General features: G+C 40.6%; 1 protein-coding gene across 4 annotated transcripts in view; it reads right to left on the minus strand.

Moving 5' to 3' along the window:
* Positions 1-426: 426 nt before the first annotated feature.
* The window catches only part of rab28 (RAB28, member RAS oncogene family), a 31992-nt gene continuing 5473 nt past the window's right edge, over positions 427-26945 (minus strand). The window contains exons 2-8 of one of the 4 annotated variants that reach the window (XM_039620514.1): positions 24821-24917; positions 21844-21932; positions 19280-19409; positions 5008-5111; positions 4833-4892; positions 2719-2820; positions 427-1879 (exon numbers count right to left, since the gene is read on the minus strand). In XM_039620514.1, the coding sequence (XP_039476448.1) occupies positions 2725-2820; positions 4833-4892; positions 5008-5111; positions 19280-19409; positions 21844-21932; positions 24821-24917 (576 nt within the window). In that variant the 3' untranslated portion in view covers positions 427-1879; positions 2719-2724. Of the gene's footprint in view, positions 1880-2718; positions 2821-4832; positions 4911-5007; positions 5112-19279; positions 19410-21843; positions 21933-24820; positions 24918-26945 lie in introns of all 4 variants that reach the window. The other 3 variants (XM_031741500.2, XM_039620520.1, XM_031741499.2) reach the window with 3 other exon arrangements.

Here is a 26945-nt window from a genome sequence, read left to right on the forward strand (position 1 = left end):
CATCAGATGTTGATCCATCATGAAATACCATCTGGCAATGGCTCCATTTCTAAGCTTTTCTGACAATGACCCAAACACATTTCCAGCGCACTAAGCGCATACGTGGATAGAAAAACGCCCAATGCAACACCATCAGTCATGGTTTGACCTCCCCAGAGCACAGACTTCAACATTACTGAAGCAGTGAGGGATCCTCTTGACAGAACAGAACAAAAGGCAGCAAAAATCTAAAGAAGAGCTTTCAGTCTCTTTCAGGAATAACTATTCCTGATGACTACATAAAGAAATTTAAATAAAACTTAAATAAATTTGTTTCCCATTTTCCAGGCAAGATCTGCAAAGTCTTGCAGTACACAGAAGATTAATTAGCAGAAAAGATCACAAACATATTACATTTCCACAGATGTGCTTCACAAATCATTTCTTTTTCCATGTAGCATTTATTTAAAAACACAAATATGTGTCACTGTATATCTAAACATTCACTTTTAACTGTACATTTTTTTCATTTCTAAAGAGTACATCTTCTTAGCATGATCAGAATTTACAATGATGCCTTGTGATGATTTCTAATCATTGAAAGCTGCTTTGAAATGGAGCAGGGATAGCTTTTCATATACAAATACACATATTACACAAATGATGGCTGTTTAGTTGTGACCACTTAAAGAAATCTGGTAGTATCTCAGACACGGAAACTAAAGAACAGGTTGTTGTGCATCAAAGTCATTCTCCAATTCAAACCTCTGTTCTGTAACGGACAGTCGAAAAAGGCTATGTAGAGAAATCTAATAAAAATGTATATTTTAGCTTAGCTGATGCTCAACTTCATACTCAGAACCTCTTCAGTCACATTCATCTAATGTCATTAACACTTTACCAAAGGAGCATCTAACAAAATTACATGAGTTGTAGTCATAAATATAAAACTATATTTTCAAAATGGATAATATACTCTACAAGGAACACCTGGAGAAGAGACGCTATTTAAACAGAGGGAAATCATTTGTATGTTCGTTTGTTTCCTGAAGAATAAAGAGTGGGAAATGTAAATCCTAATTTAAGACTGAAAATTTAAATATGTCTATGCAAAAATAACAAAACATACGGTAGTTCACATCACATTACTGCTAGTGGAGGCCCTTACTTGGCAAAAAGAAAGCAGAGATTCATTTCACTCCACTCGCTAAAACATTTTTTACACCTACTTCCCCTCTGTTCAACTGATGAGCACCACAGGCATAAAACAAAATCAGAAAATCGCATTTCCTTTCATCTTCCCCGTTTATGTCCCGTGAACATTTTCCTTGAATCCACCCTGCAGTCGTAGTTACAGCCACAGATTAAACAGGTGTTACTGTTTAAACAAACGTCTCTTACAGCAATGGTAGAAGAAAATATGTATAAAAATATTCTCAACTAGCAGACTGAATAACCAGCTTTGCACTAACATAGAGCTAGTAATGGATGTAAGAGTCATTTTTAAATATAAATCTAAGATGAAATGAAAGAATAGCTGCGTGTAAACTTGAAAAAAAGAAAAGTGAGGTCCCATATCCTTTTTGGTGAACCACCAATGAAATCATTCATGCTAAATATCTGAACTACAGGCCAAGGCCTCGAAACCGCACAGTCTGTTCTCCTCACCCACAAAGCGAAACACTTTTCATCCAGTCATCAAAAAAACCTGGAAAGAGTAACACTGTAAACAAGCTTTGTGTGAGTGTGAGAGTGTGTGTGTGTGTGTGTCTGTGTGTGTGTCTGTGTTTGTGTGTTTCGGAGGGGATCACTGCACCACACACATGGAGCTGCGAGGGGGGTTGACTGTCCTGGCTACAGTGTCCTGACTGTAGTTCACAATGTCTGCCTTCACCACACGCTGTAAAAGATGGAAAGGCGTCTTTTTAGTTTAAAAGCTGCAACAACAATTCCTTTGAAATACCAGAAACCTCCAGTCAGGCCACAGATTAAATTAAGTCTCACCTATTAAAGAGTTGCAAACTGCTAAAAAGTGCGATAAAAGACACAGTGAATGAGATCTTGAGAAACAGAAGTGTTTGCTTTCATGCAGCTTTGAATGAAAAGACTGATAAGACTTTTATATCTTGACTATAAATTCAAAGCCACAGCCAGCAGCAGACTAGCTTAATTTAGCCCAAAAACCATAATCAGGAGAAACATCTAATCTCTTAGTCTGAATAACTTAGATTCACAAATACAGATACAGGGAAAAAAATTTTAAAAACTCTGTATGTCTGTCTAAGCTGTCCCATTACTGGCCGCAGAGTCATGCACAGACATAAGTTGTATGGACGTTCTCATCTCGTTGGTTTACTGAGATATCTCCCAAACTGTTTCTTTAACATTTCTTGACATGGGCTCAAAGTCCATGCTATGACTGAAGACATTGGTCAAAATGTTTGTGCACCCATGCCCTGAATCTGACAGGAAGCAGATGAAGGTCAGAATGGAGTCATATCTGTTACATGGTTTTGAGGTTTTTCTCATTACATCACACACGGACCAAAACACACATAGCTTAGAATCCCAAAGTGGACAAAAAAAATAACACTACTACAGAGGATGTGTCTTTTTAATTTGATTCCTCTACTTTGTAGAGTTAAACTCTGAACCACAGGTAAAACATAACCTCTATTACTAATAGTTGCTACAACTACAAATCTATGGGAATATATCTGTGTAACTGTAGAGACATACTTCCGGTTACTGAATCAAACATATTTTGCTTTGCTGGGCGTTCTCTTGACTAATTGGACCTTCGTCCTGTGGGTAGTCCACCAGCTCAGCCTTCACAATCCTCTGAGCAGGTTCAGTGTATCGAGCAGTTGATGAGCGGAAGACGGGAAAAAGAATAGAAAACAAAACAAAACAGAAAAACAGACAGTTACAAAATCATGAGAGAGCACACTTATGATGAGAGTGAAACGCGACATTGAGCAAAGTAAAGAGTGAATGAGAAAGATTAAATCAGCGAGTGCTAGACATGAGGAAGAAAAAGAGTGGAGACAGCACACAGAGCTAAGCCAGTTTTCTAATTAAACACAAGCTAAAACACACAAAGGAAAAAACCTTAAAACACTGAAAATCAAAGCTTTCATTATTGAGATCGATACCATGTCAGTACACTTCATCCTAGTTTATGTCTGATGAGACATTTTAAATTGCTGGTTTGTCCAAACCCTAAAAATAATTCATTTATTCAATAGAAAAGGGCAATAGCGCAAAAGGCCATTGGACCCTATGGTGATTAACCACCTTCGAGGAGCCCACATGGCTGAATACCAGGCCCTGGTTGGCTGACTGATTAACGAGCTGCCGAAACCTGGTGTCGGAGTCGGTGAGTGATCCGTGACTTCGCTATCTGATCTTACAGACAGAGGACCATGACGGAGAAGCCTGCCAGGCAGATATAATACTGTCGGGGGTTATGACCCTCGTGTTCAGCTCTCTAAACCTGACAGCTGATAATGACACTTTGCTCGCCCACGGCTACACCCAGAGGCATGACCTGCTGAAAGCCTTCTCTCTGCACCAATTTCCATTTACAACACTGGTCTTTATGAAAATTTATGAACTGTTTCTTGCGCTTTGTTTTTGTTTTAAGATGAAAAATTGACCAAGTAAAACACATTCCTCCAGACCAACCTGCACAAATTGACAAACACTTTGGACCACTGCGCTGACAAAACATCTGAAAATACCAGCTACGAGAAATTCTGAGCTGCGTGTGAGTGCAAACCAACAGATTGAGAAAATAATGATTTGATTAGATTCTTAATTCTTAGATTATTCATAATCAATCAGAATCTCAGATCACAACACATACAGTATCCACTAGATGTGTAAATTTCTGGAATGTCCCTTTAACTCAGTGGTTTTATAGGAAGTTTAATAAATGTTTAGTAGTTTCTTTTGCTTATACAATATATAGGTATTTTCTTCCCTGCAGTGCAGTGCTGTGCTGTGTTTTGTGTTTCTGACAACTACTCATCCCTTCTTTATGAGTGGACAGTGGATCTAGCCACCCACACAGCTTGATTAGCCTGGATTAAAGCACTTTGCTTTACTGACAGAACTATGAAGGGAGGGGGTTAAATACAAAAGCAGATGGACAGCTACATTAGTCTGTGGTCATTTTCACTTAGTCAGCAGTGGTGTTGGCTGATTGGAGCAGAGCTTGAGAATTTGGCCACTCTTTCACCTACATGCTCTCCCTTCTCTGGGGTCCTGACCTCTCTGTAGCCCCTCAGGCTCATCAACCACTAGCCAGCCAGTGTGGCTCCAGCCGGTCATATCACACTCAGGATTAATGCCTCTGGGGGAGGTGACCTTGTAAATCCTACAGCTGCCACTACTGGGCATCATGGACTGGCTGGCAAGCCGAGGCTCCGTTTTGTCCAAAAAAAAACAAAAAAACGGTGGGAGATAAAACTAATAAATCAGGCAGCCACTCCTAACCTTCTCACCCCAACAATTGCCTACCTTTAACCTCTGACTTCACGCATTAATGTGGTCAATGTGGGTCTATTTACAGATGGGCAGTGTCAGTGGCAGGTATACCATCACAGGAGGCAGACGTAGCAAAATCATGTTTACACAGCAAAAAGTGCTATACAGTGTGTGGTGACCTCCATTGACCTAACGCACTCCCTGTGACCTCGCTTAAGTTCAGGCATAACATTACACATATTGCTAGGTGACTGGTGAAGTACTGATGAGACTAAGAGCAAATTATCCATATACGATTAGAAGACCGTTGCATAGACATAGTTGCAAAATTTCTGCCAAACCTTGATGCTGTCACGGCTCACCTGTGACTGCTCTAGCTCTGCTTTGTTTAGTTTTACACCCAGAATCTCAGCAGCCAATCTCTGAAAACAAAGGTACACCTGAAATAAGAAATTCAGAGAAAAATAACACAAGGTGAATCTCATGAAACCCACTTCCAATTTATTTCGGACCTACTGAAAACTGGCTGGTACTAACCGAGTCCCCTGTCTTGGCCGATACGAACTGACTGATGAGGCCGTTCTCTTGGCAGAAGCGCTGGTGTTTATCAGACTTCACTGTCCTCATGTGCTCCAGGTCGACTGTGGACAAAACACAGCGAAGACGTGAGAAAAATTACAAGAGACAGACAGATGGATTTATGCGATGGTTACACAGCACTCTCACAGGTTTAACTGTTAAATATCAGAGCATAAACAAAAAAGATAACTGTTTACACTTGCGTTAAGATAGAAGAGGTCTGCCTAGTGTACGAGGATGGCACGCATAGAGGCATGTAAAAACAAAGCGTAATTCAATTGTTATGTTGCTATCAAAACCCAGCTGCATAGTCCAATGATCGCCGTTAACTTTCAATTTATGGATGGAGTCATTGAGAGTGGAAATGATCACCTTCCATTCCCAGCTGGTATTGAAGCTGGATGCGACACATTCCTCAGCGTTAAGCCGAGTACAGTTGCACCCTGAAGCCACAAACCTGTATTTGACCCGAAACAGATAAACCAGCCCAGCTGTGGAGAAATACTTAAGAAACAATACATGAATGACCAAAGACTTGAGGCTACAATCACAGTGAGAGTGCAGACAGAGAAAGACGTTTGACTTATGAGCGCACCGGGAAGTAAAGATGGGTGCAAGGGCCCAAGATCTGGGACTGTCACCTACACACTGATTTACTGTGAGCACACAATGACAGCGCCTTCCTTTTTTTCACTATTGTAGTGATGTCCCTGTGCATTCAACTCCTGTATAGTGATACTGGGCGCTTTGCTTCTCTCCTTCCTCACTATGGGGTCATGCTGGGGTCGATAAGGAAGGTCACCCAGGGGTCTTGTTGCTGAAAACATTATCTTGGTTCTTTATTTCTGGCTTTGTGCAGGAAGGTGGCCACGCCCGGTATCTGGTGCATGCATGTCTATGTTAGCTGGAAGAGGTCAGGCTACTGTACGGTTTTGCATTTCTCTCGCCCCCCCTCGAGTTTTAGTCTTTGTGTGAGGCTTCATTGAAGTTGTCAAGGATTTACCCTGTTCTCATGCCCCTTAGTGTGTGCGTGTGTGTGTCTGTGTGTGACAGGGAAGAAGGGAGGTGTGGATAAAGCCAGAAGCAGAGAGAGAGAGAGAGAAATGTAAACACTGCACTAATCCTGTATTATTAATATCTGAGCCACATGACATATGACCTAAAAATGCTAAAGGCCAAAAAAATACATTTAGAAAGAATCATTTTAGGCTAACAGGAATATTAGCATCGTCATAAGTGACATATAAACACAAACCTTTCTGGGCAAGGGCAGACTCTTTTACAACTACTCAATGTCCAGGGCAGACTGTCATGTCTCTCCCTGTACATAAACAGAGCTGTCTCATAGGCGTCAGCAGGTTATTAATTCCAGTCATTTACAGCCAAGGTACCCAGCATGCTACTAGAAGTAAACACTACTAATCCTTTGGATCCTGCACACTTGGGAGAGGCTATCAATCATGTGTCACAGTCAGATTAACCAACATTAACATAGTGGCTCAGAAGCTGTGGAAGACACGTTACTGCTAAGTAAAGAAAAAGGTGTACAAATTTGTGAGGCTTCTTAATTTGGCCTGTGGGTGTGCGCATCAAGCTGATGTCAAAACTGGAAGGGAGTAGCTGCTAAGAAAATTCAGAAAACAGCACAGATGCATGCCTGGAAACAGGTGTGCTTACATGAAAATTAAAATTTCTGACAAAGCACCAAAAGACTAATCTCTAAAGGTATTAGAATTGTCATTAATGTGCAAACACAAATAAAGGCACTTCATGTCTTTTGAAGCCAAAGGATTGTAGTTTAAGTGCCAGAAATCTATTGTCTAAGTGCCAGTTAAAGTGTACAGGCAGCAGATTTACTACTTACAACCTAATGTCTGACTGGACTGCTTGGGCACATTAGCATGAGCATTGCATTTTGTCTAACTATTGCAGAATTGTAGATGTTTCATATTTTTATCTGAAAACAACTCTTTAAGACATTTTTTCAATAACTTTTAGATATTTAGATTAATAAATGTATAAAATTAGATATCAAATTTAGATAAAAACACATGTTGCAATTATTCCATTTTGTTTCACTAACACCAGTGAGATCACTCACTGTAGTTCTGAAAGCAAAATGGTATGCCTTTTGGTTTTAGAATATGATTGGAGCTGCTAAACAGTTTGGCTCCTCCTTTGTTGTACTTTTTGATTTATAATTCGCTAGATTTTTTCAAATGTTGGCCACGTTAGCACCTGTACCCTTTTATTTCCCTCTACCAGGGGTGGGCAACTCCAGGCCTCGAGGTCCGGTGTCCTGCAGGTTTTAGATATCACCCTGGGTCATGATTAGTTCGATAGTTCTTTTTATTAATAGAGGTTTCACTACTGAGGTTAAAAATGATATATAAGTCACTTAGATCACTTCTAAATGTTAATGTTTGGTTTATTTCAGTGTTTTATTTGTTCCTGAGTAAACCGGTTTGGCTGTGATTACAGTTAAGCTTCATAACATGTTACTCACAGTTAAATTAAGAGGGGACGGCAGTAAAACTCCGGACCTGTGACATCATCACGTGCGCTGGTGTTCCGACTGTACAAATCACGAGTCCGTGCTCGCGTGCCGAGAATTGAGAAACGGCCCACGAGTCCGCTCGCGTTCTCGGCGATGCGTGCTCCGTGCGTTCTCGGCGATGCGTACTCACCGAGAAGCGAGTACGTATCACAGCGTGCCCGAGAATTGAGAAACAGCCGTTGAGTAGGCAATTTAGCCATTTAAATCAGCTGTGATAGATCAAGGAAACATGTAAAACCTGCAGGACACTGACTCTCGAGGCCTGGAGTTGGCCACCCCTGCTATGAGATATGTACAGATTGTGGTTCTACATCATCATGCTGAAATAGGCAACACCCTCCCTGGATTCTGGTAGAATACAAAGCTCCTCACCAAGTATAATCACTCTGAGGGGGGTACTACTGGGGGTGCTACTGCTACTACCAAGCAAAATTCAACTCAGAGATTACAGGTATCATCATGGTGGTTACCAATTTTGGATATTACTCTTTCTGGTTCATGTTCTGTGTCCGCTCAGATAAAGAGGGGGTGTATGATGCATCATTTCTTCTTCTGCATAACATCAATCAACTGAGCACTACTTACTCCAATCTCAGCTATTAACAGAAGAACAAGTGACAGAGATTTATAAAGAAAATTTAGAAATATAACCATAAAACATGGATGTAATAGTAATGGAATAGAGACGTAAGACTAGGGCCAAACTTAAACATTTTTCTGCATTTTTTCTGCATCACAAACTGAATGCAGTAGTTACATCTCAGTAGGTAAATAAATACTTCAGTGAATCTATGTCACAGTGGTGAACTCCAAGAGACTTAACATAACCTGCTGAGGACCAAGTTATGTGTTTAGCATCAGTTAGTATGGTGATTTAAAAGACAGCCACCTTCGTGACTCTGAAAACTCTGACTTTAGGCTCAAAATAGTTTGCTAATCCATTAATCTTGCTTAGAAGTAGACACCTATGGAGATTTCACATGTTGAAGTACACTCTGCTCCTCCCTACCAACATGGTCAGACAACAAGTATGACTAGCCTTCTCCTCTTTAGCCTTTGGGACACAGTGTCAATGATTTTCAACGAAATAATTAAAAAATTTGACCAATTTCTCTCCATCTTAAATGACTTGCCTATGAGGATATGTGGATGTAGATATGTGTAGCGTAGCCTGTGTTCACTGACAATGGTTTTCAGTAGTTTCCATTATTGAAAATATTTGTGTTTTCAGTGGGGACATGAAGATCCCAGTCTCTTAATGTATAAAGAAAAAATCTAATATGAAAATCATTGCATTGCATATTTATATTACACAGAACCCAGTGCTGTTTTGTTTTTTAAAGGGTTGTATGATTAAAAAAAGGAACATCTACGTGGTGATATTAACTTAATATACATAATGATAGATAAGCAAATAGGTAACCCTAAATTCTGTATATGGTAGTAGTGGTTCATGGCTCCTTTAAGTCACAAAATAATACTGTAGGGTAAAGGACCCACTTTCCCACACAAAATAATTTTTCAGCATCTGTCTGTGTAGAGTGAATACAAGACTAATCCCACAGTTTTAGTGTTTTGCTCCATTTTTCTCCCTAATGTACCCATTTCTACTTATCAGGTCAAAAGAATCTTTCTCCAATGATCTGGTTTACCTCTGTTTCTGTCAAACTGTACATCAGCTTAACAACCCCGAGGAAGTGACTGCAAACACGAAATAAACTGTTTAGGCCTCCGAGAGCATAGAGATAGTGAGTGGATCATTACTCGTCAAGAGCGATGGCCCTCCCTCGCTGTGGTCACCATCAGTGTTTATTTAAAAGGTCTGCCTGTCATTGGGGTGAATTACAAGACAACAGTTAGAGATTAATATCTGGGGGATAAATTAGGCTTTTACCGTAAATAATTGGTTTGTTATTGCAGTGACCTATTAAATGGGAACACAACCAAATGAGAAGAAAATATGGATGTTCCCCTCCACAATTTAGTGTCTATGTGGATGTCAGCTTTCCTCCTTCATGGAAAGAATCCACTCACTGGCAGACCTGATCATCCTGAAACCAGACAGGCTTGGCGGGGTTTTTTATGTCACTTAAAAACTTGAAATTAGTAAGGAGGTTGGATTTTGTTTGGATGGATCTGCCTAGAGAATGCTTTTAAAGCAGTACCATTTGCTCTGTCACCTTCCCTGAAAAGACAATCACACATTAACTGCCAATGAAACGAAGAAACTGAAAAGCCATTAGTGATGAATTAATATCGTCTTTACTGCTTTGAGTGACTTAAAACTAGAGTTTGTTTTTAGCACAGACCGCAGCTCTACTGGCACACTTGCACTTTCGCATACGCTGCTTACAACATCCCCATGGCTGGGACTGGAGCCAGGCTGAGATCTCGAAGCTTATCCAGCAGATCATTGTGGCAGTTGGCTATTGAATAATGGCTTGCTGTAGCTGTGTCTGGTGGTTCTTTCTGCATTGAATTATAAGTACCCTTTGAGTCAGTAATAAAGCACAAATAGGTGTATTGTGAAAATGTTGTGAAGTCATGTTGGAGAAAACACAGCAACCTCCTGTAGCAGATCATTTTGTACACACTGCTCCAATAACAACTGAACATGTAAGCATAACTTGTGCAACTTTTGAAGGAAGAAATAATATGCTCATCTACCTAAAGACATAATCCCCTTCTTACTTATAACAGTGGAGCTAATTTATAAGAAAAGTATATTTTGTAGTAATACAGCAAGATGATCTAAAGACTTTCTGCCACTGAATTCTATACTGCAAGTCTTTTTAAAAATAGAAAGACAATGATCAACCAGCCAGGGGCCGGTACTGGCTGATTTTCAGTGTGTTCAGCACACACTGGCCGTCCAGTCTCACATATTACCTCAGACCAATTATAAGTCGGTCTGAGACACTTACATCACCTGTCCAGTTTGAAGAAAGTGACAAAGGGAAAATGGTAAAACTAAAACTAGCCAGAGCTTACAGCCAACCACAATCCACCAGCCTCAGTATGGGCAGCGAAATGACCAAAGCAGTTAGGAGAAAAATTATCAAGATGAGTGAAAAAGAGAAAAAGGGTCAATGTCCTGTTATCTGGTGAATATATAAACATACTGAAAAATGATGTAAGTAACTGACATTTGTTTTGTTGTACAACTCTATTGCATCTGCTTTGATTTGGTAAGGTAAACTATGTCTGCTGGTGGTTGCGGGTTAAGTGCCAGAAAAGGTGGTTTGTATTTACTTGTTTAAGTGAAAAAAGATCCTGTAACTTGCTAATGTTTAGGGGGAAAATGTAAAAATGAATGATTGCTTTTAGTATACATTTTTTATTAGCTAATTTTTGTCTGTATATGCTGTCAGTTACCATCCTTTGAAAGAAAATCAGAACCAGAAATTATAATGAGCCAAGAAAATTACAATTAGAGCATCTCGTCGTCATCCCCTGTTCGCCTTTACAAAGAATGCGAATTTAAGGTTTTCAATTTAACAGACCCACAGCTACCTCCATCTTTCATATACGGTCTTGCTTCATTTGCAACAGCTTAAGTTATTATTAGCACGGTGTAGCCACATATTGCAAGACATTAGGTCAGTTTGATTGCTTTTTTTTGTCCCATAATAGTTAGTTTTACCTGATAATTGTCACATATAATATGTGACTTTAGCTGGTTTAACATGATACTGTTAAGTACCAGATCTCTTTCAAAACATCTTTGGTAACATTAACCACCCCAAGCAAAGTTTTTTCTTCTTTTAAACCCTCACTTTGCCAATGAGAATACACACCAGACCACAAAGGTTGCTGGGCAAGTACCTTCAAGAGACACTGTATGGTTATTGTCATTGTACCCAAATGTGAACAATGTGATAATTCAAGGAGGGATTCCTTGATTGTTGGAGTTCACCGACACATGCTGCCAAGGCAAAACAATCACCTAAAAGGTCTGCGTTGGCTAACCAGCCTGAAATCCTACACTACACTGTCTAATCCTCTCAGGCCTTTTTAAAACCACGTTGTGATAACAGAGACACCTACTTACTGTTTGCCTCAGCCGGCTGCTGGGGACCAATTGGAACAGTTTATCCAACGAGAAACAGCCAGAGAATAAGCTTGGCATAACACAGTTAATTGCCGACGGCCTCGTTTTAAACTAAACAGCAGTCGTGCGTTGGGGAGCATGAGGGCCGAGGGTGGAATGTGTGAACTGTGAGTGTGTGTCTATGTATCTGTGTGTGGTAATAATGGCCAGGCATGCGTGTGTTTTCAGAGACTTGGGGCTCTGAGGGGTCATATCCCATTAAGTGAAAGTTACAGGACTGAGCCTAATCAACCCCAGGGGAGAACCTATCACTTCCAACATTACCTCACGCTATGGCTTTAAGACCCTGTTAAAAGGATTTGCCTCAGCTTACCCTCGCTGACCATGAATCGATTCAGACTGTATAGTGAGGGTAAGAAATATCAAACTAAGTCCAGATCCTAATGAAATGACTTACAACTGTCTGGGCAAATTGTTCTCCATGCACCACTAACTTTAAAAACATCCCAAGACTATTCTGCAGTACTGACATTTAATAGGGTTTTGCTAGCCTCAACTGTTACTTTACCCTTAAAATGACAAAAGAGCAGTGCTGTTCTTATAGGTTTCTGGCATCCTCTGCATATGCACACCAAAACTTTACTCAAAGCCCTCAACAACATTTTCATATATGTTATTCTTTGCCAAGTACAGCAAAGGTTTGTTATTAAATTAAACTCTCTCAAGTAAAATTGAGCTTTGTGCTGTACACCTGTGTTGGCTGATGCTGATCTGCTATGTTATTTGTCCATCTACCATCAGTTTGCTTCTGCTTATCCAATTCAGGGTCTCAGTGGGACTGGATCCCATCCCACCTGTCATGGGGTGAGAGTTGGGGAACACTCTGGAAAGATCGCCATTTGCGCTCGCATTTACACCTACGGCCAATTTGGAATCGCCAATTACCCTAACAAGTATGTCTTTGGGCTGTGGGAGAAACCTGGGGTACCCAGAGGGAACCCACACTGGCAATTGCTCTTAAAATAATTAAAATGCTATCCGAGTATGCCATACCCTATAGACATTTGAGGATTACACACGGCTTTTTACTCCTTACAACTTTTGTGAAACCTTTTTGCATTCTGCTTCTTGACTGCTTTGTTTTTAGGCCATCAGATATCCTCTACATTGCCCCTGTGTTTATGGCTGCACAATTAAACAATGCTCACCAGTGCCACCAGTGGTCAAAACTTCCACTGTCACACTTGCATTCAAAAACACTCTAAAGCATATACTGCATATTCCACTACTTCCACTTAAAAAAGCCACAAAAAATAACAGAAAGTTAAAGGATAGTCAAATATCACTATTAATATTAAACTGCAGGAGTCTGATAGGCGAACAGGTAAAGATTAATCGCACGAGGTATTTTATTTACCCGTAAATTTTCTTGTACAAGATTTAGAAAAACGTTTACCAGTTTAAAAAGGTCAGTAAAAGTATAATAAATCATTCCACGTGATGTTTGATTGAATTAGACGCCGATTTAACTTTCATACATACCACGAGTGGCTAATAAAACAGCATAACTAGTTGAATTTATGTGAAGCATTTAAATGATTGGGTCCAACTGGTTTACATGACTCAAAGAGAGCTCATAAAAACTGAGGGTTTGAAATATGAAGGGTGTGATAGTTCTGTACCTGCATTACATATATACACACATATTTATATATATATATATGCAATATGACGTAAAAGCAACAATAACTACTTTTTTACTTCCAAAAAACTGCTGGCTTGTCCCCCGTTTCTTTTTCAGAAATACAGTATAATGCATGACTGTTTTCTTTATTCTTTAAACACTATGCAGTCATTCAGGAGGCAAGTAACAGCACTGCTATACATTTCATTAAAACCTGAACAGTGTAGATATTGTTTATAATTGTTGTTGTTTATGTTTTTAAAGCCTGAAACATCTCATTTTAGTGCCAAAGTACTTCAATATTTAAATTTATCAGCTTAATACCTATTACAGCATAGAAAACACAATATTTCTGCGATTTATTGCTGGCTTTGGACACTGTACAGCTGAATCTAAATGTGTGGTAGGATAATTGGAAATAATTATCAGTATATTAAAGCACTGAGGTAAGTTAATAATATTATCATGACTTTTCTGAGTGAGTACAGACAGATGGAGTGCTGTTCGTAGCCGGGTGTTGTCGAGGTGAGCGGGGCCTGTGCAGGATTCCTCGGGGGAATCCTGACAGAGACAGAGCGCTCTTTGTGCAGGGGCGCCCCAGCCCCGGTGGCCTGAAACGGGCCAGGACCATCAGGGGACTCGCTTTCCACTAGGTCAGAAGTGTTCTGTCGACAGCTCATTGATCACAGCTCATCTTGTCATTTGATCGTCCTTCATGAAACGATGTGCAGACACACTCATATGCACACATGCATTCACACTTGAAAACATAATCAGGTACTCCAAAGCAGCTAGTAAAACAATATGGTCTTCCCCCTCGGTCAGAGAATGAAAAACAGAGAGTGTCCAGCGGTAGCTCTGCACGCAGGCCGAGGGCTGGAGTGCCGGCCTGTCACTGCAACAGTAAAACATGAGGCCGAGAGCCTTGCCGGCTGGGTTAACGGGCTCCCAGGACTCATGAAAAGCGGACAAAAGGCCCAGTTCTGAGCCGACCGCACAAGTCGCTGCCCAGGGTTTCACTGGCCATGTCCTCCAAGCTCTCCTGTCGCTGTTAAACTAAGTGGACTTTTACGAGAGGGCAGTAATACATGCCTCTGTGAGCCGACAGCGTAACTATGAGCTATAACAATTAAACAGAGCACAGGGGAGCCTTCTTAATTGTATATGTTGCTCACTATACCACTATTCATATTTATAAAATCTTCCTGTGAGCAGTGATGCATTAGATTGGCCTTCATATTCAACATCATGCCACAGCAATGAATCATAACATGGAAAGAGAGTTCTGCTCACAACTGCCTGAACAAACTTGAAACGTGAAGCAGAAGCAGAGTGCAAAGACTGTGATGTAATATTTCACACCACTAAAAAGTAAATTTAGCAAAAACGGAGGGAAAAACTGTGTTGATATTTCACATACATTTATAAAATATGCCCCTGGATCTGCATCAGTCAGTTATTTACCTAATCCTGTGTCAGCAAGGCCTCTTCCAGGAATTCCTCCATATCAATGTTGTGGAGCAGTGAAGAAATAAAGTATAGCCTGAGTGTGATGAGGGTTCCAGGCTGCACTCCGGTCAGGTGGCTAAGCTGTTCTGTGCAAGTCAAATGGCCCGTGACTTACCACACAAGAAGGTATTCGAAGACTGATCATCTACTGCATGTGCAACAATATTTGCTTTATGGATGGCTAAAATGAATGAGGACTTTCCATGTTTCAACAGGCATGAGAGTCAAAAGACGAGTGCAGGGACCAAAGCTGGGTCAAAAGCTGTTACAATTAAATTTTACCATTTACTTAATTAAGTTCTGTGTCGGTAAGACTGTGAAAAAAAGAACTTAAGTATCTTTTAATCACTGTGTCTGCAATTGCGATTTTACACTGGATTATGAACCACAGTGTAATTCAGCTGTAATCCTTCATTCATCTCTCTCTATATCTAAATCTTGTAACCTGATTCGGTTTCACATCTTTTCCAGACTCACAGCCAGACAGCAGGCTACAGTGAGTGTGGTTATAGAGACAATTTGATACACACATCTCGTTTGACCCTTTACCTTAAATAAAATGTGAAGAGAAACAGGAAACACTGGATTTGCTGTAAACTGTAAACATTCCAGATGTCTATCCAACCATACACCGTGCCTAACTGGGTCTATATTCTGTATATATAATGTTTTACAGCGTCGAACCTGTGGTCATGCTACCCACAGTGCAAAACAGACACTGCTGACGTGTTCATCCCTCCTGTCTGGGGAGGGGTGAGGGTGCCGGGGTAAGAGTACTGGGCTTTTGTCCGACCACATGTCTATTGTGGCTAAACCTTTCCCTTGGGGGCAATTAGGACCTTTTAGTTTGTTGTAAGAGGACCTAAGTATGAGTGGGTTGAGCCAGGAAAAACATTTTTGAGCTAAACCAAAAACAGAAGCGCATTGAGCTCCTCTGCACTCCTGGACTTCTGAGCATCTCTCTATTAAGAAACGTGCAGGCCTACACTGAACAGACAGGAACTGTGGCAGCTTTACAGGGGCAAGGAGGTGACAGAGGTGAGAGAGAGAGAGAGCTGTGGAGGGGGAGGCTACAACTCCACCCGAGGCCTACCCAAGAGGGCTAACAGCTTAAGACCAACAATGTTGTTGGGTAAGGACCTGCTTCAAGAGAATCCAGAGTAAGGAAAGATCCATGTTTCACTTTAACTTTCATATGGTTGGATGGAAAACCGGGGAGAGGGAAGTGCAACGGGTAATGGTATGCAGTGAGATCTGTCGTAGCGTGCAGAAAGCAAACACATGTGTGTTGTTAAACACAACAGAAACGCAAAGCCAATGAAAAGACATTACAGTAACCAAAGGCAGCTACAGCGGAGGTGTTGGTCTACACATGTGAGAGATAAGAGGACTTGTAGGTATAAGTGTGTTTAATTGAAAGAGTCAGTGTTTGCACAGGGCTGAAAATGAAGGCACAAGTATGTTTGAGAGATGGAACAAGATAAGGGCTTAGAAAAGAAAGACGGGGGCAGAAAGAAACAGAACACAAGAAAAAAGCAGGTAGGGTTAGATTCCATTCATGCGGGGACCTTATCTTCTTGCAGAAGAGATGTTTCCCAGGGCAGGCCTGAGTGGATCAGCAATGAACAGTGTTAGAACCTCAGAGCAAAAACCCATGAGTGATGAGGCAAGGTTAAGAGAACTGAACCCATTTAAGTCACCCAAATAAGGGCTGTACAAGTCAATGATGGATGCTGTGGAGTTCCTGAGGGAAAGAGCACTGGCAATGGGAACGGTGATGGGTGGGGAGGGAGCCAAGGTCCTGTGATCCCTACTTAATAAAAACAAATTGGTTTGATAAACGATACAGACTTAATGCCTACAAAGAAATATGGGTACTAATTTTGAACAGTAATGTCAGCTATTTCAACACAACAGCACTATATGAGAATTTTAAAAGCTCTCATTAAGATGCAAAAATATGGATCAGTGCTGCTAAAAGTGTGCCACAGTTTTGTACTTTTGTTTTTTTAAATCACAGATTTCATAAAAACTCTCATGTAAAAAGAAAACAGTCACAAACAAGCTCATCGCAGCTGAAGCAAAAAGAGGGAGAATTTATCATCTGGAGCGCTTTCAAAACACACAGCACTTATTACTTCACTAAAAATGAAACATTCAAGTGTTGGAAGGGATGACCGCATAACAGGCCAACATATCTCTTGAGAGGTTCCTGTGTACCATACGGTATTACATGAGGATGCACTGTAATAAACATTATAGTGTGTTTAGACAGACCAAGAGCTTAGGATTCTTCCATTACCAATGTTTTCCCAGAAATTCGACAAGTGTGTTCTTTCACCTAAGTGCATGTGTGTGCATGCAACTGCATAAATAATTCTGTGCACATATGTGAGCCCTCAATAAAACATTTCATGGGCTCCCTCTCTGAATTGTTACAAGTGGTGCCATTATTTGACATAAAACTCTGGGCAGCAGGTTGAGGGTTATGGGGTGCAGCATACTGATGCTTAACAAGTACACTTAACCCTAGCTGGTCATTCAAAGCCAAAGAAAGGAAAGGCTGTTTCCCAGCAGCGACATGGCACAGGAGGGCAGTCAGGCCAGGGTAAGGAGAGGAGGGGACAGCATCACTAATGAACCTGTCTGCTTCGACGGCTCAATTACCGTACACGGGGAAAAGAAGACAGTGTTCAAATTAGAGTAGAAGGCAGGAATAGTAGTAGTACTGGCTTTTAAAGCTCAGTATATAGTAGCTGTCAATAAGCCAAACACAGTATTATTTGACTAAGGCATGCATGTTGACTTTTATTAGTATTAAAATCAACTTGTTATAATACTGTTAAAGCTATTTTAGCATATTTAAGGATTTTTTTTTTTATCTGAATATTCTTTCAGCAGTAACCAGGCACTAAAGTAAGTATTACCACAGCCACTGTTCACCTTAAGTTAATCTAAGTGGAACCACTAAAAATGTCTGAGTGGTGAAACACCACAATCTCCCCCTAAGACATCACAGAGACATAAATCTGTAGTGTTTTTATAAGCTCCTTGTTATGTCTGTACTTCTATTTTGGTTGTCACAAACATGCTGCCTCATTCAGCCCAACATCATGGGAACTATTCAAAAGCCATCTAAACTCTGCTCGCCAAAGAATGCTATGTTTTCATATGCTCACAATACTGTTAAAGTATTAAAATTGGAAGAGGGAAGAGCCACAGTACTACAAAACAGTAGATGTTTTGCAAAATAGATTAAAAGAATATCTAGACTAACTTTGCTGAGCACCCTGGAAAAAAATAAAATAAAGAAAACGGACACCATGGGAGGGTTCGGGGATTCTTACTCTCGCAAAGTAATTGATTGCTCCTAGTGGGGCAATCTGTGTGGGATTGTGTTTTTCTTTTTTTCAGTGTGTAGGAACAGAAAAAACACACATGGACCATTCTCAGCATTAGAGCCATTAGAGGTAAAGTAACTGTGGGGGTGGTGGTGGTGGGTGTGGGGGGACGTGGATGAGGAGCCTGACAGCGGGATGTACACTACTTAAGTATTACAGTACACACACTCACCAGTACATCCCAAACTCTAGCCTAAATACAGAGGCGCCCACTGTTAAAGCCGGGGCATTAGAAAACGCAACGGATGTGAAGACAAGAGAATCTGCTCTAGACAGACGAATTAAACCGTGACCTATGATCTCCGCTGAGTAACATTAGCGAGTTTCCTGTGTGTAGGCACCGCTCTGTTGACAGTTCATCATTGCCTGGGAAGGTGGACAGTCACCATAACACACACACACACAGTGACGCCTCGCTTTAAAATAACACAACGGCAGCCATGACTCCACATCTGTCACGGGGATGTTTAAAAGAGTCATCATTATTGGTCTTTATTTTGGAGATGCTGGGATGGGTGCAGGCTAATAGGAAAAGAGCCGTCTGGTTAACATCCAGTCCCTCACCTTAACCGACTCGGGACAGGAGAGCAGAATCAGACTGTGGGATGGGTGAGGGGGGCACACGGGGACTGGCTGGGAGGGAAAGGGGTGCAGATAAGCGGTAGCCTGGGTCCGCTGGCCCATATTAAATCATCATCAGTCACGCCCAGGAGTTCACAAACATCAGCATTCCCATCGCTCTCAAACTTCGCTCTCTTATCACACCAATCAGTTATCTGGTGCTCTAACAAACATGTCTGCTACCATCACGTATGCACTCCTCCACACAAACACAGGCACTCAGATGAAAAATGCATCAGGGTAAAATACTCAAACAAAAACCTGTAATAACCTAATTTCATATGCAGCTTCTGAAATAAAAATTCTACAAATAATAAAGTTCTTTCAAAGCAGTGTAATCATTCTCATAGTCTGTGTCTATGGTATTTTTTTGTGTGTATTTTATTTTTTGTTTGTGCAATACTTACTTTTATTGCCTACCAATGAGATAACTGGCTGAATATCAGACTCCTCGTTGGCCTTCTTGACCATGCTAAACCAATCCTCTAGATTCTCGAAGCTCTGGTAGTTGGTGATATCGTATACCAGTAGAACCCCCTGTATTGGACAAAGAGGAGGCAAACAGTGTTAATGCTATCACACCCATTTCAGCAGTTCACAATTATAACAGATGTATACTGATTATTTTCTACCACAAGGGTCATCCTGGAAAAAGTCAGTCAAATCTGCAAAATTTTACCTGCCTACTCTCCAATACTGTACATATTTTCAAAATGACCAGCTCTTGAAGTATACAGGGGCTGGTTCAAATCTGGTGCCGTTTAAAGATGCAAATACTAATTATATTTTTTTTTAAAAGCCAAATACATTTTTTTTCACCACATTTTTTTTATAGTCAACACTGAGCAATAATATTGTAGGATATATCACAGTTTCAATTACAAAGATGCTGCAAAGCTTTAGCTATTTTCTGAGGACAACTTTGTAAAAAAGTGTATTTTAGGTAAACTTTTAAGGGGATAGGTGGGGGACATTTAACAAAAAATGTTAACTGATCAATATGTACTTCAAGGGGCTGTGATTTTGAAAATAATCTTAATTCTGCATGGCATTTTAATTTTAATATATGACAAGTAGCTGGACCGAGAAAAAAAAAATAATCAGCTGATTCTGAGGGAATCAAGTGGGAGGCAGTTACTGATTTTTGACCCACATAGTCACATTCATGAATAAAATTGAGCCAGGAAGGCAACAGTAGGTGGCACTGCTCCTCTTCTTAGAGTAGGGGTCACACTCATTCACTCAAACATAACTTTAGTACTATCATGAAACCAAAACGAAGCTGAGGATCTTTTTTTATTATGAAAATAGTGATTTGCACATAAATTACTTGCAGTTGTGTAAGCATACTGCAGATTCACTGCAGAATGGAGGTCGGGTTTGGTTATCTGCTGTCTGAGCTAATGAATGAAGGTTGTCTGCTTCCAGACATTTTTTCTCCTCCCTCCATAATCCTAAACCCTCGCTGCACGACAGAAACAGTCATGCAACAATACAAGAGCCGTGTTTGGTTAAACACTCAGGCCAGAAGGAGCTGTTTACATGAACACATAAATTAATCAAAAAGCAAACAGATACAAGAGGTGCTTGCACAGTACAAGACAAATAATAATCGCATGAGTCAACTATCTCTAACTACACAAGGCTTCGCCTTTTCAAAAGGGGTGGAAATGAACATGAGACAGAGTAAATGTCTCTACGTTTACTGCATGATGCAACATGACTGGAGGGGTGTCTGTTGCTTTTTGTCCAACGGACACGCACTGTCACAACACGCATGGTCGGCGACGACAGCTTACCCCTCTTGACAATTACAGCGAGCCTCTCTGAACAGCCATGATTGATTACAGGACGCACAGTGCCGAACAAAAGGTGTGAAACTTCTACACTTCGCTAATGACAAACTCCCAAAGCAGAGTGCCGTAATGGGGCGGTGTGATGCACACGATGTTGCTCACGAAGGAAGAAGACAGAGATAATATTAGAGCAAACATTAAGAGAAAAAAATTGACTTTAATTAAGCCAAATAGATTTCTGAAATGAAAAAGAATCCTCAACCGTTTATCCAGGTTCTAAGGATAAATATTACAAAACTGTATTCTCATACTGCTGGCATGTTTTTAGAGCTTCAGTACTGGTTTTAGAATTAGGCTTTTCAAACAAGATATGATCTAAAGGTGAAAGAGTGTGTCATCTGCTGAAAAACAACACAGCTACCTGCGGGCACTTAAGTTGCGGAGCATAAACCGGTAAGCACCGACACAAATTGTCGTGTTTGTACAAAGCTCGGCTGTCACGTTAATCAACAGAGTGTAAAATTTTCCAGTGGACAAGCATTAAATAAAAGGTGAGAGTCAACAGATCATTTAGTCACGTCAGCTTTTTTGCATATGAGGCAAATATTATCAAAACACTGGAAGTTACTTAGCCTACAAAATAAGTCAAATTACTTGCATTTGTAATATAATTGCAACTCCTGTGTGGTTACAGCTATACTTATTGCTCACAGTGTTGACCTACAGTATTATCAACATTTCTCAGTTTAACCACCCAAGTCTGGCAGCTCTGTGAAAACTAGAGATACAGGGATTTTTTTAAAGCTCCACTGACCTGCTGCACTTCACTATGAATCCAAATGACAGTTTATTATGATTTCCCTCCACAGGGAGGGAGTGGCAGGCTTTGAATGACTGCTGAGACTGTAATAATAAGCATGCACAGAGTCACCAATACATGGATATTACCAAACTGGAAACTAATTCTTCCTGTGCTTCCCATGACTTTATTCTCCAATGTGACAAATCATGTATTAACATTTGGTTTGCAGATTTACAAATTTCTTTCCTTCCTGAGTTTTTTTTTCTCTTCATGTTAGAGGGCTTAAGTTCCCAGAGAGGAAGTGGCAGCACAAATAGAGATGTCTACATGTTTGTTATATAGAATAAAAAGCTGGTTCTCTGTGCGCCCTTACATGAGCTCCATATACGTATTTATCCAGCATTTTCCCTCCTAATGTTTGGCCTCCTATGTCCCACACCTGCAGGGTGACGTTCAAATTGCCTGTGGTAAAGAGAAAAAACATAAAAATTCCAATATTAGAAAAAACTGACATTTAAATGACAAAAAATACAAAGGTCTACTCTATAAGGGAAGCAAAGAGGCTTTTAGAGTTTACATTCACACTTTCATTTCCTAAAATGCTTTTGTCTGCTAACCAGTCAAAAAACACAAATAAAAAAATGATAATGCTTCAATTTGTGGGTTTCTGCTCCAGATGTTGTATTTCCTTTTTCCTTGTTAACTTGTTTGTTTTAACAAAGCTCAAGATCCTGTGGAAATGATAAGTAAGCTGTAACTGGAGCCTGTATTTTTGGGTGAGCGATTTCTATAATAAAAGTCAACATTGTTGATATACATAATGGAAACAATAAATCAGCGATTAATCTTTCATGCTTAGCGCTCTTGAATTGGCAGATCACCTACACCTCACATCCAAGAATATCCAGCCCAGAGATTGAGGGGAGATGAAATAGGTACGCTTACCCTCTAATTTAAACATTCTTAATACACTGGCAGTAAAAAAAAAAAAAAAAAGACTTCTTATTAGTCTAGGAAGAGCTGTTTGCATTGTGCCATAACCTGCCAAGTAAGGAAAGTGAAGAGAATTATGTGCTGTTAAGGAAAATAGCAATAATTAAACAGAAAATAAGAGGAAAAGAAGACTGTTGTCCTTATGCCTGTGGAAAGAGAAAGGAGGAGTGGATGAGAGGGGGAGAGAGAAAGACGGGCACAAAAACCAAATCCAAATAAATATTTTCTTCCTCTGGAAAATGAAAGGGGTGGTTGAAAAAAAAAGTCAAAAAAAGAGGAGGAGGGAGGACCAGACAGTGAGGAGTTTATGTTGGTGTGATGAAGGCCCAGGAGCAATGGGGAGCTGAGCATACACAGTGGACACGGCTGGACGACTCAAACCCTTCACAGGTCCCCTTTTTAAGGCACGGGAAGGAAACGCTGAGGGTTACAGTCACTTGATCTAGACTATACAGTGTCAATGTAAAGCTACATTGAGAAGTGTGATGAATAATGGCTCCCTGGTGTCTTAAAGAGCCATCCCCACCCATCCACTGTGCTCAGACACTAGCTTTATTTGTGTTTCAAAGATTCATGCTGACTCTGCAGGGCTGACATTTTTCAACTCGCACTTTGGAAAAAGTGAAAACTGCAGACAAACCTTAAAAACTGATAACAAGGTAAGAAAAACCAGTGTCTTGAAGGTGATGCGGGATAAAAGCTTCCGAAGGCTGAACTCTGACAGGATTTATCAAGTAAATTTCACCTCTACTCAATCCCCTTCACCGCCTGTACCTCACTGGTTTGGCAGGGACATCTGGAAGAGGTATTGTTATAAAAAGCACACACAGAGGAGGCTGTTGTGTGCCAGTCGGCCTCGCCTCACCTCTCCCTACGTTGGAAAATGTACATTAAGTTTGACAAGCTGGGCCTTCATGGTGAGAGGGGCCAACGCTGGCTATAGGCTACTCTCCCCCCTGCTGCAAAAGACCCTTACAGCCCCATAGAGACCCAGAGAACCACACAACCTCTCCAATACAAGGCAAGGTGGGGGTCCTAACAAAGTTTGGGACCACCCAGCTCGTACAGCCACCCTCCTCTTCATCAGCTCATCAACACCCAATTCCCCAGAAAACGGGCCATTTAACAAGTCCGCTGTTGAACCCAGTGTTGTTGCTGCCCCAGTGACACAGACATATGTACACTATATTCAAACAAAGCTTACAATTTAACGCTGAAAAGATCTGTGATTACTTCAGGAAAGAAACTTACTGGAAAGAGAAGTCACACGATCAATAGCGTTTGTTCGAGCTCGTATTAAGGAGCCGAGTCCAGCCTATGCTTATGGTTGGCTCTTTTCATCCCGACTCCACCACAACATTTTTGGGGGTTTAGTTCTCCTAAGTCTCATAAGCTGAAACTGACACAAAATCAAAATAGAATCCTTCAGCCAAGTCACAAATCAGCATAACTTTTACTTTTAGCACTTAATTTGCCCTCGCTTAATGTTGTTTTATTAGTAATGAAAGAATGGAGCCACTTTGCAGATTTCTGGAGCTTAGGCTTTGGCAGAGCTCAAGAAATGCCATTTAAAATGCTGAAAATCCCCATTTCATATGGTAGGAAGTAAAAACGGAGTGCTTTCGTCTAAATATAGCATTCGTCAATAAACATTTATTTTACAGATCTAAAGGGGAAACAAAGTGTGGCTTTATTTTTGCGTGCTCAACCTAAACAAATAGGAACATCAATGTTTTATGTGGTGCAGGACAAAGATCAGTTGATCTTGGGGGATCAGCGTTATGGATATAAAATGTTAATGTATTTACTCTGTACCGTGCCCACAGAATTATGAGCAAGGCTCGCCCGTTTGGACATAACCTGTCCATTGGCCTTGTGGAACCCCCCTCCAACCCAACTCAAAAAGAAGAGAGGGAGTGTGTGCTGTTTGCTCTGGAGAGAAGACCTTTCAAAGTGAATAAGCCTGAGAAATGACAGACACTCTACAATGAGGAGCTCCCAGAAAAGACACATTCAGCTCCTGAGTTTACCTGATGGATAAAAGTTGCCTGGAAATGGCAGAACAGGAAAACATAAAAATAAAAGCGTTGGTGAACAGCAAGCCTTTTTGTCGGACCTTCATTAACTTTTCTATTAATATTCTACTCACCCCTCATAATTGTAAGTAAACACAAGATCTAAAATCTTAAGGCAGATATACAGAATTCAAACAGCCTCTCGCAGTTAACACAGTCTGTTGTGTTTTAAGCATTCGCTGTGCATTATCATCAGTGTTTTATTAGAATTACAAATCGGCAGAGCGCCAGTGCACACTCGTGCAACACACACGTCTCCGAACGATTACAAAGGTGTCTCACCTGGAAGGCTAATTCTCTTCAGAAAGAAATCCAGACCAATGGTTTGTTTGTACTGCTTCCCAAAGGCCTCCTGTGCAAATCTGGTGGCGAGTGATGTCTGAAACAAAAAGACAAAAGGAGAGAGGTGGAGAATGAGTGCCAAACAACTTTCCAGCTATCAACGAGACTTTAATAATACGTCTTTCAAAACAGTTTAAAGGAAAATGCTTTAAGGATTAAGGGACAAACCGTCATTGGGTGCATATTATGTGTCTCATATATTTACACATACACATTCAAATCGCAACATAGACCAAGCAAAAATGCAAGACGCTGCAAAATTCCTTCCAGAGAAAATATACGGTATACTACATTAAAGAACGTCTTGAAAAAAGCGACATGCCATTGGGGAGCAGCAGAAGAAAAACTTTGATTTCATTCACACCAACCGAAAGCCAAAAAAAGCTTTCACAATATTTTATTTTCTAAAATGTCTAAAAATACAAGGGTATAATTTATCATATAACAACACTTCTGTGCGATTTTTTTTTTTTTAACCACAATAGCGTGGAGCCACAATGAGCATTTCTTTGGAAGCGAAACCTTGAAACTTGTGATCATTTACATCCATTTTAAGCTCCCACAAATATTCTGTGATTGACTAGACGGGTCTGATGTAAATGCCTGCCTCCTCTGCTGTCTCTCTACTCAGCCATGGATGTGACAGTGAAAATCAACGCGAATTACCAAAACAGGTGTCAGAGTATGTGTCATGTCTCCGGACTGCAGACCTAATAATTGCCACAAATTATAAAACCTCCATCACTGTCACTGTTGCGTTTAAGGAGGTTTGGGGGGGATAGCATGTTAGGGGCTGTCGTGAAAATTCATGGGAATTCATAGAGCAGGCCTGACATGCCAAGTTTAATTCATTTTGATGGATGAGGATAGGGGGAAAAAATGAGGTGCTGAACATCTATTAGCTATCTTTAGAGCAGTGCGCTTGCATAAACACAACGGAGAAGTGAAGCAGTGGGATTCCCTGAGTGTTCATGTGGCAGCAAATGCATTTTAATGTGGTACTTGACAATCACTGAGGGTTAGAGGACTTAAAATTAAACTCTCTTTCAATCCATTAAGCTTTCACTTGAGCCTGTGCCCTTATCTACCTCCATTCATGCTCAGAAGCTTTAGGTACAGTCAGATAATGCTCCAAATAACACAGGCTTTTGCCCCTATATCTCCAGGGTAGGTGCCATTTCAGACACCCCTTATCAAGGTTTACAAAGAATTTCTTAAAGTAAATAGTTTTTGTTTTCTTGTGAATGCCACTATAAGTAAACCTAATCTTTTAATTAACCCTGTTGATTGAGTAATTCTAACCTTTGCCAAAGGCGCTTTTGATTCACACTTCCTTCGGGGTGCAGAATAAGGTTTTATCCCCCTAATTCTTTAAAAGTTCAAGACCTGCAGACTTTTTTTAATCTCAGCCTGTGAAGCGTGTCACAGACTCAAGAGTGACTGAAAAATTACTAGAGGTGACTGACGCAACAAGGAGAAAATCGGCCATTTAAGTAGCCCAAACAATCACTGACAACACAGGCATAACAAGCTCGGACAGCAAAAATTTATTCCACATGCTCGTGTTGGCCTCGTTGGCCATTTGTCTTGGCATTTCAGTAGCTTGGCTCACTTCCCTCTGCGTAGTCCTTTTTTTTCCACCATACAATTGCAGCTAACCAGCGAATGTAAAAGCTGGCGTAATCCTGACACTCAAACAGAGAACAGTACAGGGTCACCAGTGATACCAATGCCGGGAAATGGGGGGGAAGTTCTACTGAAACAAGAAACAGGGAGAGAGGGGGAAAAAAATATGGCAAGCAATGTGATGCAATTCAAAAGAGGGAGCATGGTATCAAACTGCCTCCTTATTTTCCCTAAATAGTTAAAACCAATATAAATGTTGGTGTTGTATAATATCCATTAATGTACAGGGCCTGCGCCTAAAGCTCCTTTTTAGCCTATGGGTCAGAGAACAGCAAATATTTAGGAAAAACTGAGTGGCTTATAACTCAGGTTGAAAAATGGACCTGTGTGTAAGTCAGACCCAGCACCTTAAGAGCCTGGCTAAATGTGAGACTCCATA

The sequence above is a fragment of the Oreochromis aureus genome, linkage group 2, assembly GCF_013358895.1.
Source record: "Oreochromis aureus strain Israel breed Guangdong linkage group 2, ZZ_aureus, whole genome shotgun sequence".
NCBI lineage: Eukaryota > Metazoa > Chordata > Actinopteri > Cichliformes > Cichlidae > Oreochromis > Oreochromis aureus.